The sequence below is a fragment of the Dufourea novaeangliae genome, unplaced genomic scaffold (assembly GCF_001272555.1).
Source record: "Dufourea novaeangliae isolate 0120121106 unplaced genomic scaffold, ASM127255v1 scaffold54, whole genome shotgun sequence".
Taxonomy (NCBI): domain Eukaryota; kingdom Metazoa; phylum Arthropoda; class Insecta; order Hymenoptera; family Halictidae; genus Dufourea; species Dufourea novaeangliae.
The window spans coordinates 3,023,866-3,041,105 of record NW_015373944.1 but is presented as its reverse complement, the minus strand read 5'-3'; the positions used below and the strand labels follow the sequence as shown (position 1 = coordinate 3,041,105).

Below are 17,240 nucleotides of genomic sequence, written 5' to 3'. Positions count from 1 at the left end.
AACTATCCTCCCCATGTGTGCTTTAGCTAGCCGGATGCGCCTGAACATAATCGATGAACGGTTTCGTTTGTCTCATCGGAGAGCTATGTACAAACGAGGTCGTGTAACGCCTAGTGCTAAGACACAATGTTATTATGCGTTTACGCGTCGTATTTGTTTAGCGTACGCCCCCGCTCGCTGCTGATGCCTTTCAATTCGGTTCTAGTCGACAGAAAAACAGTTGGTCTTATTCTTTGATGCGATCAGCAGCACTCCCCAAGTTTCATGCGACCTTCTTCTTACTTGTCTTCTTGCTGCGGGGCAGGGTAGCGTAGCTTGTTATCTGAAACAATGGAAAAGGAAAACAGAAATAAGTCGTGTCACTGATAGATTCTTAGTATTTGAAATTCTTTAGGGTAACGTTCAATCGTCAAATAAAACTCCTCGTACTCTCATCGATTCGGTTCTGGCATGTACAATCATTTTCGAAGCAAAAGAGGACCTGAACCTTAATAGATCGTCAAAGTGCACACACCACACTCTCCGCGACAAAGTGTCGCCTCGGTACAAAGACACAAGGGTGGGTCTGGACTTTCCTCGGTTAATACACTTCCTCATAGAAGGAACAAATTAATAATTACGTGGCTGTATGCCGTTGTCGTTGTGTTAACAGAGCTAACAAACATGCATGGGTGAGACGCCAAAACACTCGCCAAGATGATTAGTGACTAAGGAGCTAAATCAGAAAACACTCTAGAAACCATATTTCATACGATCTGAACGTGTGTGTTAATCCGTTTCTTCTCTCCAGATTTGCCAGTATGGTAAAGTGTATAAACAGTGAGAGGAGGACGGGGTAGGATAGGTGTGACAGAGGGTTCGGTTTAATTTGCCTTTAAAAACCAGTCAATGAGACCCCATCTAATTCTTATCGTTACGTTCTCTCGAATCAGGCTTTAATATATATCTGACTCCAGTTTCTTGCCGGCTCTCGGCGACTGAGACATCTCTCTTATCTCCGACTGCGGATTCTTCGTTGGAATATCATCATTCGTTTCTTTCTCAGCTTCGTTTGTGGCTTCCTCGATCACGAAAATTGCACTCTGACTAATCTTTTCTTTCTCAGCTTCGTTCGTGGCTTCCTCGAGCACGAAAGTTGCACTCTGACCAATCTTTTCTTTCTCAGCTTGGTTCGTGGCCTCCGCTAGCACGAAACTATCCGAGCCGATTGAGGTATCGTTCTCGCTTTTGTCGTCAGTTTCGGTATTTGTGTCTTGACTGGAGATCGACATTTTTGGCGATAGTTCTATGATCGTTTCTTGCGGCTCGATGCTGTTCGACCTCGATTCTGGAGCACTGATATCCGAGGAGGCAGAGTCCTCTGTCTTCGTGGAACCCTTGTGCTCTCTGTTAAATGCGTTGTGGAAGATATTCTTTGGTATCGTCAAGAGCTTCGAGAATCCTTCCTTGGTTCTCTGTCTCTTCGACTTCTTTCCTTTCGACTTCTCGGCTACGTGAGCGATAAAAACGTCTTTCGTGGTCCCGGTGTTCGAGAATGTCTTCAGGGTTCCGGTTTTGATCACCAACGTGGCTTTCAATGCGTTCTGGGAATCGGTTTCGTTCAAATCCTCCTCGCTCTTCGTGAGTGGCGCTTTTGGTGCTGGTTTCTTGTTGTACTTTCCAGCTCGACTACTCAGACTGTCCGAGTTACTTCGCGACACGTCGGGCGTCGTCCATACATCCAAAGTCGCAACATTATCGTTCTCTGCCTCCACTTTCGCCGCATTATTAGATTCTTTCGGTTGTTCGATCTCACCTGGTGCTTCTTCGGAATCGTCTTTCTTTATGCTTTCGTTAGTCTCTACATTCTGCGATGCATCATTACGGGACAATGATTCGGCGATGCTAGCATTACTACCTTTCAGTTTCTCCTGCGTGTACACAATGTTGTTGACAGCCTTGTGTGCTTCGCTCAAAAGTTGCTTCAACTCGTCGAACTTGGTCTGACAGAGTTCATCGGTTATCGTGCGTTCTGCTTCTTCCGGATCTGCCGAATGTGGCTGCTCGTTACTCGTCGAAACGTTGGCGACACTTTCAACTTTGTTTTCTTGGCTTTCTGTCTGGCTCACTGGTCTATCATCGACTGAGTTTTCCATTATCACTGAACGTTCAGGCACAGTCGTCACTTCTATACTCTGAATAATCTGAATCTCCGTAGCCAAAGCAGGGTCCGACGAGTCGCCTTTCGACTCTATCGTCTCTGCTTTGGCTCCCTCCGGTTCAGGGCCTGATTGACTGGTGTTACCGACCGAGTCGTCGTTACCTGCGACAAAGGATCCACGATCGAATCTGATATAATCGGCAACATTACTGTTTTGCGCGAGCAGAAGCAAGATCTCTAGAGCTTGCTCGGGGGTGACGTGACTCAAAGGTGTCGGAATTGTGATGTGTTTGGAGGAAGGAAGGTCGTTGCTGTCGGAATCCTCTCCGGCGTCCTTCGAACACCAAAAATGAATTTATTACATCGAAACGGAAGTCGCGAGTATGACGATAAATTTCGTAGAAATGATCGTTGCAAAGATTACGATAAATCAAGACCTAATGGCTAGTGGTGTGCGAGTATTGGAATTTCGAATCAAATAATGATCGTTCGGTCGAGCCGAGTCGAGCGTTCAAATTCTTCAAGCTACATGAAATCGACTATCTGTTCGAAAAATGTGTGGGCTACTTGAAAAACTCAAACGGTTCGAGTATTTGAGCGCTCGTAAGACTTTAATTTACTTGAGAATGAATTTTCAGCTCGAAAATTGTTAAATCACTCGATACATTCGAACAGATCTTTAATTTTTGAGTTATTCGTAAATATTCGAATTGCTCGAATTACTCGAATGTTTAACTATTTATGTACTATCGAATACTAATCTAACTGAAAGGAAGAAAAATATAAGAGTCTAATTTAACGTTTCTGATTTATTTTCATGTTTTCAAGAAGAAAACATACTTCCTCTACGTAATCAGTAATAATTTTGTACGGGCAAAATTTTTATCTAAATAAAAATTTCGAATAACGAATAAAAGATGGAAAAATTTTATTTGCTATTCGAAGTTCGAATAAAAGAAGCATCATTTTTCGACGAGCGTCGAATGAATAAATTTATTCGATGAGAATTATTCGACGAATAGAAGACACTTTTTTTTATTCGAAGTGATTTATTCGTAGCGTCGCATAAAATTTTCTTCTTTTATCTGTTCCGTGTAATTCGAGCAATTCGAATATTTACGAGTAACTCGAAAATTAGAGGTAAATTAGAAACTTTTCGAGCTGAAAATACATTTTCAAATAGATCGAAGTCTTTACAAGCGCTGGAATATTCGAGCCGTTTGAGTTTCTAAAGTAGCTCTTATTTTCTTTAAACAGTTCGTTGATTTCAATTTGCTCGGAAAATTCAAACGCTCGACTCGACTCGAGCGTCCGAAGCGAGTTCGGCTCAGCTTGTAAGTTACGAGTATTCGCACACCCCTACTAATAACAACTTCTGTAAACAATCGAGCTTTTATCGAAGACCGAATTTCGACGCGAATTAGAGCGCGATTAAGCCTTGATTATCATCGTGTGTCGGGTTAGAACGGTGAAATCTAGTACCTCCGGTGTCTTCTTCATGGTGGAGCGAGGCTTTGCTCGTGTTCTTGCGCCAACGCTCGCCGTTCTAACCAACGGATCCGCCTGGGATGAACGACTAGATTGCAAAGCTTCGCCGCTGCTGTATCCGCTGGATATGTCGTCCGAGGATCTTATATTGCTGAAATTTAAAATACTATTCAGAGAAGTATCAACCGGTTCCTAATTGTTCCAAATGGAAAACAACACCGGTGACACAGAAAAGAAAAACTTATGATACCCACGTTAAGCTGGCTGTCGGCTCCCTAGACATGGGCTGTCTAACATCAACGTCCACTTCGGAGAAGTACATCTCTACCCGATTGCTGCTCGACTGTGTCCGACGAGGACTGTAACCCCTTCTCCCCACGTTCTCCCTTCGACGAGGTTCCACTGAAAAGAACAGGAAGATTTTCAATGGTCTTCGATCGTGACATTTCGTTCGACCATGGGGGGAACCAGGATTAGACTCGAGAGTTCATGAATGTTTACCGATCAGGATCAATTGAAAGGAAATCGTTTTCGTTCGCTTTTTATTTTTGATAGCTAGACTGCGGACGTTTATGCACTAAAATATACTAAAATAAACGTTTTAATACAGTTTCATACTATTTAGATGTTATTATTAACGTAGTAATGTCTCTAGTACAGAATTCAAAATTCATATCATTACCTAAAATTTTGATTTCGCATAAATTTCCGCAGTCTATTGATACCCGATCACAAACGGCCAATGACTGAATCGTCATGTTGATCTGGAAGTATACATATACTCTTTAATTTCCCTGATCGATCAGAGAGCTCGTGAACTCAGGCGTACCGGTCTCGGCTACGGGGATATTCGAACATTCCCGATTCATAATTTTTCGGAGATCCCCGTTGGATTTACCGAACGCGTATCAGAGCCACGGGCGTGGGTAAACTATTCGCAAGAATGCACTTCGCTGAAATCGGTCAACAACCTGCCATGTCCGTCTCGTCGTGCATGTGCGACGTGTTTCTATTCTCGTCCTCCTTCTCGCCGGTCAGGTCGCTCAGGCTGTAGCTCTTCTTTAAATGCTGCACCAGACCGCCGCCTCCCTGAAAGACCAATTTTTCCGGTTGTTTTCGTGTGCCCTCGCGGTATATCGTTGGTTTGTTAAGCGTCAGTGCAAAGAGAGAGCGAGGAAACCAAAAAATCAATCGAGTTTGTGCGTAAACGAAAAAGGGTTGTCAAGAGATAAGAGCGAAAGAGAAAAGACGAACAAAAAAAGAAAATTTAAAAACGGAAACTCTTACCAAACCGGGCAAAATAAAGATGGTTAATGCGTGTTATCTTCCGTGTGCAGATCTACGGATACCGGTCCTATGTCTCTACCGATCGATCTAGGCCGGGTATCGGTCCGTCGCCTATCCGGATGCGTTTCTTTCTCCGTTGCATTCTGGCGCGTGTTAACGGCGAGCGTGCACTCTGTCCAACGATAGAAGAGAACGGGTTTTCCACGTTGATTAACTGGCCCCGACTCGTTAGACGGGATTCGGGGCCCGTGTACACCGAACGGGAGGAATCAATCGGCGCGGATGATCGCGAAACGAACAAGTGCGCGAGCGCGCGTGTTTGTATTTTCCATTGGAAAGAAAAATAGGAGCAACAGCACACCCCGTTATCAGTTGAATGCGTTTATTACGAGGAAAAAAAAAATGGAAACACACCATATCATTGTTGCGTAAAATCTTTGGGATTGGGTATAAAAAGTCTTAATCTCTAAGCGTTCTCTGGCTAATGTGCGCACCGAATCTATCATTGGTACACAGTGGTTTCTCAACCGATAACGTTGATGTACAAGTAACGAGAATGTTGCCGTGGTTCTCCTAGTTTTATTAGCTGAGAGGATAACCCAGCGGATTCAGGGACCATGGAAATTCTTGATTTTTACCATTTTACGTTCTGCATTACTTTTACATCAACTTCACAGACGATTTAATAACGACGATTGGCTGTTCCGTCTTTAAACGCACGACGGTAATTGCGTGTATACTTCACTTCGTAAACTTAACAATTTTCCGAACCCTGGGTAGTTCAAGTTAAAAATCGTTTTAGTAAATAATAAGTCCTTATACATACTAGAAATTTGCTCCGTTCAATTGGATAGTTGAGTGGAGCTGGTTGATATGTCGACGATCGTAAAGCGCGATACAAAAATTGACACATAAATCCGTACAAATGAACTTAACAAGTATCATCGTTTAATATATACGTATATTCCTATCACTTGGTAACTCATGAGCGACGAAACGAGATTCGCAGAGCTCGTTGTAAAAAAGAACAAAAAGAAAAAAGAAGAAACGTAGTACCTATACGCGTCAGAGGTATACAAGGATAAACGAAGATTCGTCAGTCTGTCGGAATCTCTTTTCGTCGCCAAAAAAAAAAAAAAAAAAAAATCCCTGTCGATCCTCTCACGAACACTTGGTTCAGTGAAACATACGTGGCGACCTAAGGCCACTTCAAGGCACAGATTCTCCTGAATCACGAAATTTATCACGGTTCGCGACTCCTCTTGAGGGAGTAACGCTGCTTTTAAATCTTCGACTCTAATCGCTACTTGGGTAGAACAATGGTATAAAGGTCGCAGACTTTTCAGAAAGACACACAGTACGAGGTCGAAAACGCTTCGCCTAAAAGACTACATCGGCGGTCCCCACGACCGGGCGTATAATTCACGTTTCGTCGAACGTGAAATTATATACTCTTCCGAGATCTATTCCTTCATCTTCCGGAAGATCCTATAATCCTCAACGAGCTCGATCGATCGTGAACTACCGTATATACGAATGGTTACACCTATCTAAAGATCCTTATTATAAATGGTAACACATGAGTCAGTTCTAACAAGCAATTTCACGCGATTAAATTGAGAATTCACGCGGTTAAAAGCCATTTACGCCGTTAGAGGCTGAAGTGGCAATGATTAGAGAGAGAAACGGATAGCGTGTTCGATAATTTTTTTTTTTTTCTTCTGTAAACGCACGCACACCTGGACAAACGTGTATACACGTATACGAAAATTGAATCGAGAACACCTAACTTACAAACATGTATGTCCCGTATACCCAAAGCAATCACGAGAACACCAAACTGGGTACAAAGACGACCCTCTATTCGATGTAAAATGGATTCTTCAGCGAATCGTGGTCGTCGTCGCTGAACTTGGAATAGTCAATGGTTTTCTTGCGAGTGTTGGATCTCAGCCTTCTCGTGGACGTCTTCGTGGATACCCGGGTCGTGTGACGGTACCGTTTTCTCTTGTCTGGTAGCTTGAAGGTGTCCTCGTCGGCGCTCGAAGACATCACCTTGCTCGCGTTCTCGACGAGGCTTGCCTCCTCAGCCTCCAGATCGAAGTCTTCGTAATCAATGCTTGAACGCCGGCTCGATGACGTTTCCGTGATGGCTGTCGTCACGGCTGTTCGAAGCTCCAGTTCCGTTTTCGGTGTTGATGTTGGCTGATACTTGGCTGAGCTAGAAATCGCCGACACTGATTGGCTGCCATGGAGTATATACAGCACGGTCGGGTCTAACTTCGACACAAGCTGACTCCGTAACGTGTGTTTCGTTTATTTATATGTATATATATATATATTTTTTTTTTTGGACGATTTTACGATTTTTTTGTTTCGGTTCGCGACGAGCAATAACCCCCCGTCGATTTGGTGTCAGACACGATAAGCACACACACGCACAACGGACACGGTTTGTTGGTTTTTTTTTTTCATTTTTTTTTTTTATTTAAAGCGACGACGGTTTTTCGTTTGTTAGAGGAACGGTGATGATTGGCAGTGGTTAGACGATGTTGTGTGATGATGACGGTGATCGACGTCGATTTTTTTTATTAGAGGCGGTGTAACGGCGTGCAGGATAGGCGTGCGGGACAACGAAAACATAAAATCAAGAAAAAATTATGGAATATTAGCCGGAGACTTTACTAAAGCGCTCGCTAAAGCTGGTTAATGTTCTGAAGTGTAACGTAAAGATGGATCTCTTTGGTCGTCTTGTACCACGGAAGGACTATTAAGATGTATGATTTCAACTGGAAATGTTAATAAGTTTCAATCTTAGATCCCAATTGATCCACGTGATCTCAGATAGTAGTACGTTGATTCCTTCCGCTGACAGGACGACCCCACTTTTCCATCGTTCGAGCGTGGCTACACGAATCGTTCAAATTGTAAATCCCCGACTTACCTTGATCGCGGTCTGCATAAGAACCGTGGTGGCATAGTTGACGCCCTTCGAGCCAAGGTGTAAGACAGCAGTGTAGCCCTGTTCTGTGGCGCGTGCTAGAGCTTCGTCGATCTCAGTCTCGCGGCGAATTAAAGCGGGATGAACGAAGCGACGGTAGAGGATGCTCGAGCCCTTTGTGGCTGGGCTCAGCAGCCAGATCACCAGGATAGTCTTAATTTCATAGTAAAAGGGGAACCTGGATGGGAAACAGGAGAAAAAAATCTGTGCGTGTACTGCGTTTTCTCGTTGTTTTTTCTTCGACTCGCAAACGACTGAACTGAAATCAAACTGACCGGAAGGGACAAGGCTTACGACATCTTTCTGTTTTGTTGTTAGGGATTCGAAAACGAAGAGGGTTTACTCGTCTCTGATTTACGACTAGAGGTCTCCAAAAGAAAGGTTAGATTATTAAGGGGAGTGGGCACACCTTTTTCGGTACATAGAAAATAAGCCAACTTTAGGTTCCTTTTTCTCAGAATCTACTGTAGCTATCAATTTGAAATTTTTAGAGAATTTTGTACCATATTAGATGTGCATTTTAGCTAAAGAGAATCTTGAAATACCGAATAGAGAAAATTATACAACCCTATCAATGTGTGGACTTTTTTTTGTACTCTTACCTTTAATATATTTAGATGATCCTTCCAATTCGGCTGTAGGACGAGTTTCAACAAAATCTTTGGCTAATATACGTGTTACCCTCAACAGATCGGTCGAACCGTTATTGAGAAAAAGGAATCACGATTGCCGAAGAATGTATGATTTTACAGGGGAAGCATTTTTTTTTAACATTTTCCCTCTATCAATTCATACGTCACGGTTTGTCCTTTAATCTGTCTCAAAATACACTGACAACTATTCCCCTTGAATGATTATTGGAAATATAACATTTCTTATTATTTGCTAGCATAGTTTTCGCATCATAACCGTATTTCTTAGGATTACGGTTACATTTATAGGATTCGGAAAATTGTTTCAATCACAGATTCCGACTCCGAATATTGTCTATTATCAAATAAAACAACAACTTTTTAAACGATTTTGTAACCCGCAAAAATACCTACTCCCCTCAAGGAGGTATTCTCATGTAACAGGTCCAAAAAACAAACATTTTCTTTTACATAAATCGAAAATAAACAAAACGCGTCAAAACTATACTCCCAAAATTTACAGCCTGTTCAGTGTGTCAAGCCACAGTTCGAAACGGCAAGCGACATAACTTTAGTCGCGTTTTTCTCGTCGTAAAGACATTTTTATAACGTTTTTTCTTTCCATAATTTTACCGTTGATCTTTATTTTTTAGTAGCAATTGAAAGTTGAAAGCTTTTAATTAAATTTTTAATTAAATTTATTATTTAAAATTTTCGGGAGCCACCCTTAAGCAACTGCCGAAGGAGGATTCTCCTATTAAATTCTTCCACGTTCTCATCGGACCAAGGAACCGTCGATAGTATGACGCATCCGTAGGATCATCGAGTAGGCAAGGAGGGATGGCAAGAAAAAAAAAAAGGGCAAAATCGTTTGTCTGTTGCGGGCTGGGATGGTACCGGAGGGGGTAGATGAAAACGTGTGGGTATTCCAGGCCAGAAATACACCCGGCTCTCCTTTTTAGTTGTAATCCGAGTATGAAGGGAGAGATCTGGCACAGCAGGGAGGAGGAACACCAGAAACAGAGACGGAAGATAAGAAGACAGGCTGGGCGGAACCCTCAGAAGTGCATGTAAGCCAATATCCATCTCGGCCGAAATTAGACTTTCGGAATTCCCGGTGGCAAAAGCCTCGGACCAACTTCGCCACGCGCGTTCACGTCGGTTTATTGGCCCCGGCTAGCTCGAAAATTTTGAACGCTTCCGGCGAAAAGGGGGCCGTGACCGAGCCACCACGCGACTGCCGATCTCTTAGTACTTTGTTTTCTGTTTGGACCACCACTACCACCACGAAAGTCGTTCCTATGAATTTATCTCGGTAGAACCGTTCGGTCGAACGAGATGGATGAAAGAGGATGGGGGATCCGTTTGTTTGACCTCTCTTCCTTATTTAACTCCTTGCCTTACAACATCGAGTCGGACACGTGATAACGATTTCAAACTGAATTTAGTAAACATGTATATTATTCGTTTTCTTCGAGTCGGCATGAAATACTGTTCCGCTGGTATTAACACTTAAGGTTTCGAATACATGTAACATTCGCCATAAGAAGAGAATTCCTTTTATATCTAAGAAAATATTAACGATAAAAATATTTTTCAGAGTGAAATCGTAAAAGAAATTGTATGGCAAGGGGTTAACTCGGCCACACTCGTGTTCGTGAGCACTAGAGTATATACAGGGTGCGGTCGAATAACATGTACAAACGGTTACGAGATGATTCGTTATGAAAAAATAAGAACGAAATATGGAATAAAATCTTTTCATTTAAGGCTTAGATTTCGAGAAAATCGACTTTAAAAATCTGCTAAAGACGGGGGTAATTGAATAGGACTGGGCTGGCGCGTCTGTTCATTGCATTCGGTTTCTACTTACTACTATGGTGGAATACACGCGTTTCAGATTAATTTTCGAAGTCGATTTTCTCGAGAACTAAGGTTTAAACATTTTTTTCTTATTTTTTCATAAGGAATCACATCGTACCCGCTTGTACATGTTATTCGACCGCACCCTGTATAGCTACTCCCCGAGAGTGACTTCGTAAAAACAGCAGAGATTCGGGTCCTTCAAACCTTTAAATTTTTCGCTGGCATGTCAAGCGGCCAGGAACGGCCAACGTATTTTTTTAGTGGTTGTCGGAGTCCTAGATATATACGTACACCAAAACGGGCAGATTAAAAACTTCTTAAATAGCTTTACATCCTATAAAGGAATGAATATTTCAAATTTGAAAGGTAGAAAAAGGATCCGAGGGGGAATACTTCGAAGGGGACAATATCAACATCGATGAATAAATAAAGAATTTCTGAGAAGAAAAAAACTAATTCTCGTTCCTTTTTTAATATACTTCGTATACCGAGGCTTCCCGCCGAGCGATTCGGAATCAACGATGAATATTCTTTTATAAACAGAATTTTCGGTATAATTTCTATTCGGAGGGGAATTTCCATTCTGACTGGACGAACAGTCTCCCTCGACTGTCAATAATCGAGTTAGAACGTCGCTTCTACAACTCGCACAGAGACAGGTACCTCTTGTTAATTTCGGGCCGGACCGAATTAGCGTGATTCTAGGGGAGGCGCCGCCACGAGCAATAAAGCGTGTACGGTTACTATAAATGTCTCTCACCAGAAGCTAAAGAAGACGTCGGTGAAGGTTTCCGCGCACGTGAACAGCGCGAACACGATCCAGTACATCATCCATTTGACCTGGAAACGAAAGAACGGAACGGCTTTAACACAGCAATGCCCAATCGCGTCGTAACCAATAAGGGCAGAATATAATCGCCTAAAAGGAGATTCAGAACGCTCGGATTGAGACGTGCAGACCCCTTCTCGGCGCCAAAATAACATTATATCTGTTATAGGAGAATTCATTACTCGGTTTCCACGTAAAACATAAATATTATTCTCCGGCTTCCGCGACGAAAGGGGCGGGGAAAATGGAAAAAAAGGCCGTGTAATAGCTGAGAATGCTGTGAACATTGGATGCAAATCGAATTATCGGTGCAGAAACATTGAAAATTACCGATGGAAATTCACAGTGGATCTTCTGAAATTCATTTCGAGATTATTACCGTCCAACTTATTTGCGTATGTTAATCGTGATTCTTCGAAGAACAGAAAAATAAATCACTTCGAATCTCTGACTTGTTTCCGTGATCGTAATCGAGAGAGAATTCGTCCGTCACTCGTTAAACAAATATTTAATAGCGGAGGCTTGTTCGAGGTGTTATCGATGGCTCGATAGGTCTGACACACGAATCCGCTCGTTCTTCGAAACGCGCTCGAGCCAAAGCTCCGTTGATTAGGATCATTAAAACGTAATCGTTTCTAATGGAAACGGCCACGAATGCCCTTCTCGCTGTTCTTCGCGCGCGGCGCACAGTAAGACCAAATGACGATTCTAACTGGAAAAAAAAAATCATAATCCGTAAACTAATAAAGATATGAAAAAATTATTTCTATAAAAATTTTCTGGTACAGTGGGGCACGATACATGGTGTACACAGTTTTTCCATAAGCAATGGTGCAACAAATTTGAAGGAACCGTAATTTTTTAATATGGACTGCCGTACTTATTTGTTAATAATATGATAGAATTTTTTGAGTCGAATTCAACGAGATACAACACGATGTATTTCCATTTCACAGAAGGTCGTAAATTAACGAGAAATCAAGTATTTAGATAAACACGATTTCCGTTGTACAATGTTCTTTCGTGTAACGTGTACGTTTGTTTGTCCTTTGCCAAGCGGTGCTACTGCTGGCCATTCCATAAAATAGGCGGAATTAATTATAAAGAATGAAGTTTTCGACGTTTTAATAAAGAAAATTATTTTAATTACGAAATTATTTCTTAAAACAAAAACTTCTCTCACGATTGTAGCTGCGAATTGATGTACCTAAATTTTAGCTAAATATCAACAGTAATATTTACTGAACGTAATACTGGAAAAATTTTGATAAACCTACATACACCAAAAATGTTACACTTTCAATCTAGTCGGATATACAAAAATCGAATATCTTTTTATGTGATACTATAATAATGAATTACGATTTTAATAGGTGAAAATCCAACAGTTTCTGAGCAAACCAGATAAATACCTGCACTATAAGAATCCATTGTTATTTGATCAAATATTCGCCAAGAAACAGAACGTGGCATAAACACTCGAGACGTGAAAAAGACATTCGACTAGCTGTTTACAAAACAAATGCAATCATATGTAACGTCATTGAGGTCCGTAACCTGTTCAATGTTTTTCAAGCGACTAGTATAAGCTTACGAATAATTCTAATTTGAACTTATTTCATGACATGACAATTTTTTTTATTAATTCCACCCATTTTATGGTATTGTCCTACTGTGCCGCGGCGGAGGGAGGGTTGGATCGTGGCCGGTTCCAGTTATCGGGCGGATACTCACGTATTCTTTCACATTCTTCGTTCTGACCGCCTTGTACGATGCGTAGGCAGGATAGAGATTTCCGAATAGTAATCTGAAAATCGGATACAGCAGAACGTGAGTGATCGTTCGGGGTAGAACGAACACCAGCATCGCGGCCAGGACTCGCAGGCAACCCAGGGACATTCCCTTCGGCATTTTGTCCATGCAGCAGTGGACACAAGCGAGAAAGCTTTCGATCAATAATCGGGGGACCGTTTTACAGAGCATCCGGACGAACGGGTCTTCATCGACACTACCCGGACGACTTGCGATCTCTTTGGATTCCATTCCACTTCCCGCAACTTCTATCTCTCTCTCTCTCTCTATCTCATATACAGAGATATTTAGATACACGTCGTTTTGATCCGACTCATCCAACTGCAACATCGAAGTGTTAAGATGCTTAAAGAAATACAAAAAAAAAAAAAAAAAAAAAAAATAATTCCGAGGAACTCTCCAACAGTCGAAGAGGGAGAGATCATCGGTATGAAGAACGCTTACAGAGAATCGGGCGAAGGAGAGTCGTACAGAGGAAACGAATTCACCAAGAATTCTCTCTTCTGTAGTTTCGTGCAGCCTCCTTGGACCACGTCGAGCGATCGTTCAATCGATCTCGACGAAACAACGGATCGAGAAGTGGCGATTGGTACACAGACATATACTTTCATCGTCGCTTCTGGGACCCTTTAAACAACGCCACCGTCTATTTCAGCCGTTTCCACGACTTCGGTTACGATCATTTCTGTGGGGATGTGAGAACCCCGGTGACAATTCCGTCGCGAGCCGTCAATTTATCGCGACGATTGCTCCGCCACGAAGATTGGAGCGTCGATTCTCGAACGGCTGATGGAATTCCCGACGCAGGTAGCCTCTACATAACGACGCCTGGTTCTTGGAAATCGCGCGACGACGACGCAGCAGCACTTGTTGCATCCTTCGCCAAGGAATGCCCGGCTGTTGTCCTCCCCAACCCTAAACACGACCCGTTTCCATCGGAAAGATCGAGGCCCGTCAACCAGCCGCGCGTTTTGGGTCGTGTCCGCAGCTCGATCGCGGAAAACTCGACTTCTCGATCGAACGACACGATGTTCGAGGCGCGACGACGCCACGTTCCGCTCGCGGATGCTTCCAGTTAAAGACTAAATGCGTAGCCGCGCGTTCTAGCAGTCGCGTCGTGTCGGCTGCACCGACGATCCACGGGACTCTATTTTCGCGCCTTAGGCCGCAGCGGCCAGCCCCGAAGATCGAGGGGGCTCGGGGAAGCTTTCTGCACTGGAGGCGATCGTTTTCTTTGCTGGTCGATGAACCAGCTGGGAGGATTTTTGTCGGCCGTCTAAAGCCTGGTACACACTGTAGGTTCATAAAACTCGATCTGGACGGTCGCACACGGTGTTCAGAAATACACAGAGCATCCGATAAGGAACGAGACAGCCACCGATCGATAAACACAGGCCTCTGATAGTATGTTCTTGAACAGTAACCCCTTGCCTTACAACATCGAGTCAGTCACGTGATAACGATTTCAAAGTGAATTTAGTAAACATGTATATTATTCGTTTTTTTTTTCAATCGGCATGAAATACTGTTCCGCTGGTATTAACATTTAAGGTTTCGAATAAATGTAACTTTTGTCATAAGAATAGAATTCCTTTTGTATCTGAGAAAATATTAACGATAAAGATATTTTTCAGAGTGAAATCGTGAAAGAAATTTTATGGCAAGAGGTTAAGAATGAGTAAATGAGACTTGAGAAAATTTCAAAAAGGGGAATATCGATTTTTTTTACCCTTAAGGTGGTTCGTGCTAAATTCAAAAGACTAGATAATTAAATAACATTCATACAGATTGTTTATTGGAACGAAATACACGCACTCGAAAAATTTGAGACTAGGTCGTCGATGAAATAAATAAGGAAAAGCTTATCGAAAATTCAGTTTTTGACACAGCTCTTATGGAAATCTTACGATTTCTTACTGGATCTTTCCTTTTCATAGAAGCTCGAACTGTGTTAATCAAAAACTAGGCACTGAAAATATAAATCCTGAGCTTTCTGACGATGAATTAAATCTTGTACCATGCCGAACATTTCAAGAAGATATTTGACAATAAAATCCAGGATGTGTCGGTAGTTAGACGGTTATTGGAATTATGTCGAGGACTTGCCAATGTTGCTGAAGTAGGATCATACCCACGATATTATAATAAATACAAAAAATATTTGACTTACTTTGTGTTTTAGTGAATTTTAACTTTCTAAATTATAATGCACGAGAATGTAATTAACCTTCCATATAAGAATATTGAATATACGTGGGAAAACTGAACACGCGCACACTTACATAGATATATGCGTACAAAAATAAGGTTGCCGAACGTACCAGAAACGAGCACAGTAGAGTCACACGACTAACCAAAATATAGTTTTTATTTATAATATAATGAAGACTGATCACTGGAAATGTCGTTGAAATTCATAGATATAATTTTGTTACACTATTAAAATCTATTAATGGCTGTTTAATACCAATTAGTAATATGATGTTTTATTGACTAGAGAGTCACAGGTATGAACTACCTTAACACCGATGAAAGACGCGAACGCCTGTACCCCACGAAGTTACAACTTTTAATATTTCCAAGTTAAAGCTCCGGAGAAACATTGTCCCACAGGACCCCGTCTTCCAAAGTACTTGATCCCCGCCGAAAACTTTAAGAACGGTTACTGTACTTCCCTTGCTACTGGTTATTATCGATAGTGTTTATTTGGTTCAAGTAACGCGGAAGAATCGTGCACAGTGAGCCAAGATCTGGCCAACGAACGGAACAAAGTTCACCGGGATACTCGTGAACGCCACAGAAAAGATCAGTGTTGTTCGAAGTAACGTTTGACACAGACTAATCACATAGGACTACTGACCAGTGAATTGAGATTCTCTACTGGGAATCCAGCAGAAACCACGGTCGATTGCGTGTCGCTGGTAATCCGATGATTATCACCAATGTCGGCGGCCCGCGGATTGCGTAACAGGGCCGTCCTTTGTGCGCTGAACTTGAATTGTTATTCGCGCACTAACAAGCACACGTGGGTTACTTAATTTTTCCGTTTCATGGGGAATACTTGTTACGGATCGCGTTCTTCGGTATCACGATCCACCGCACGAAATGGTGTACCGTTACGGCTCGATAGAGAATCTTTTTACACCGCACTGTTTTCCTTCAGCAATCGAAAATTTCCTCGATGATTGGTGTTCGTCGGGATAAAGTACGGACAATTCGATACGGAATTCAAATAACGACTGACTCGACGGTTCTACCAACGAACGCGTGTTTGTAAATAGTCTGAAGTAACGGACGTTCACCTTAATTCAAGGATCAACAGTCGACGTTCTCAAACTTTGAAAGACAACAGAATTGGAGATGTACAGAATAAGGTTTTGCCCGACTAGCCGATTAATCCCCCTCCACTCAAGAAGTCGACTAGTCTGCTCTGCCGATCATTTTCAATTTCGTTCGTATGATAAATAAAAAAAATTTAATTATCGGTACAGCTCCAGTTACCTTTATTACGAAAAACGATTTTAAATTTGTGATTGTTCGATGTTACGAACTGAAAGAGATAATTTTTTAACACTATTTGTTATATACTCATTTTATTACGTAATGTTTCTTCGTTTTCAAGAAATCAAATCTGTTGACATGATAAGATTAAGAAATACCGACAAAGTTCCTAGTTAATTGGTACTTATTTAGTTCCTTTCAATAAATAATAATTATTATTTTTAGAGATCGCTTATTATACGTATAGGAAAAAGTTGTTGATGGTATTGATAACATATTTCAAAGTTATTAAAATCGGTGCTGAGGATCATGTTCTCGATAATTACCAAAATTACTATAATTAATAGATTTAAAAATCAGCGGGAATTGCGAAGATATAGCGAACCGATCGAAAGTGGCTGTCTCGAGTCCAGACTTTGATTATTTTATTTAATTTAATTCGTACGAGTTAAGGTGGGTTATAGTGTCTCTACGTCTATCCTAGTCGGTACATCTCTAAACAGAATCGTAATGTCCCGGCGTCGAATTAGGATCCTTTGTTTTCGATAAACACGAATCGAACAATTTTTCCGTCATCGACAACGGTTTTTTAAGGTCAGTCGTCGCGTGATTGAGCTATGTACGAGATCCATGTCGACAGTTCCCGGTCGCTTTCATGTTTATTAATGCAGCCGCGTAACCGAA

General features: G+C 41.9%; 1 protein-coding gene across 1 annotated transcript; it reads right to left on the bottom strand.

Annotated features, from left to right (window-relative positions):
* Positions 1 to 935: 935 nt before the first annotated feature.
* Positions 936 to 16,279, bottom strand: LOC107185955. The gene is made up of 9 exons (XM_015573730.1): positions 15,916 to 16,279; positions 13,500 to 13,682; positions 12,978 to 13,376; positions 11,175 to 11,254; positions 7,860 to 8,094; positions 4,600 to 4,717; positions 3,883 to 4,030; positions 3,623 to 3,779; positions 936 to 2,474 (listed from the first exon to the last, which is right to left on the bottom strand). Exons 3-9 carry the CDS (start codon positions 13,284 to 13,286, stop codon positions 936 to 938), a joined length of 2,586 nt encoding a protein of 861 aa, XP_015429216.1. The 5' UTR covers positions 13,287 to 13,376; positions 13,500 to 13,682; positions 15,916 to 16,279.
* Between the last annotated feature and the right edge of the window lie 961 nt (positions 16,280 to 17,240).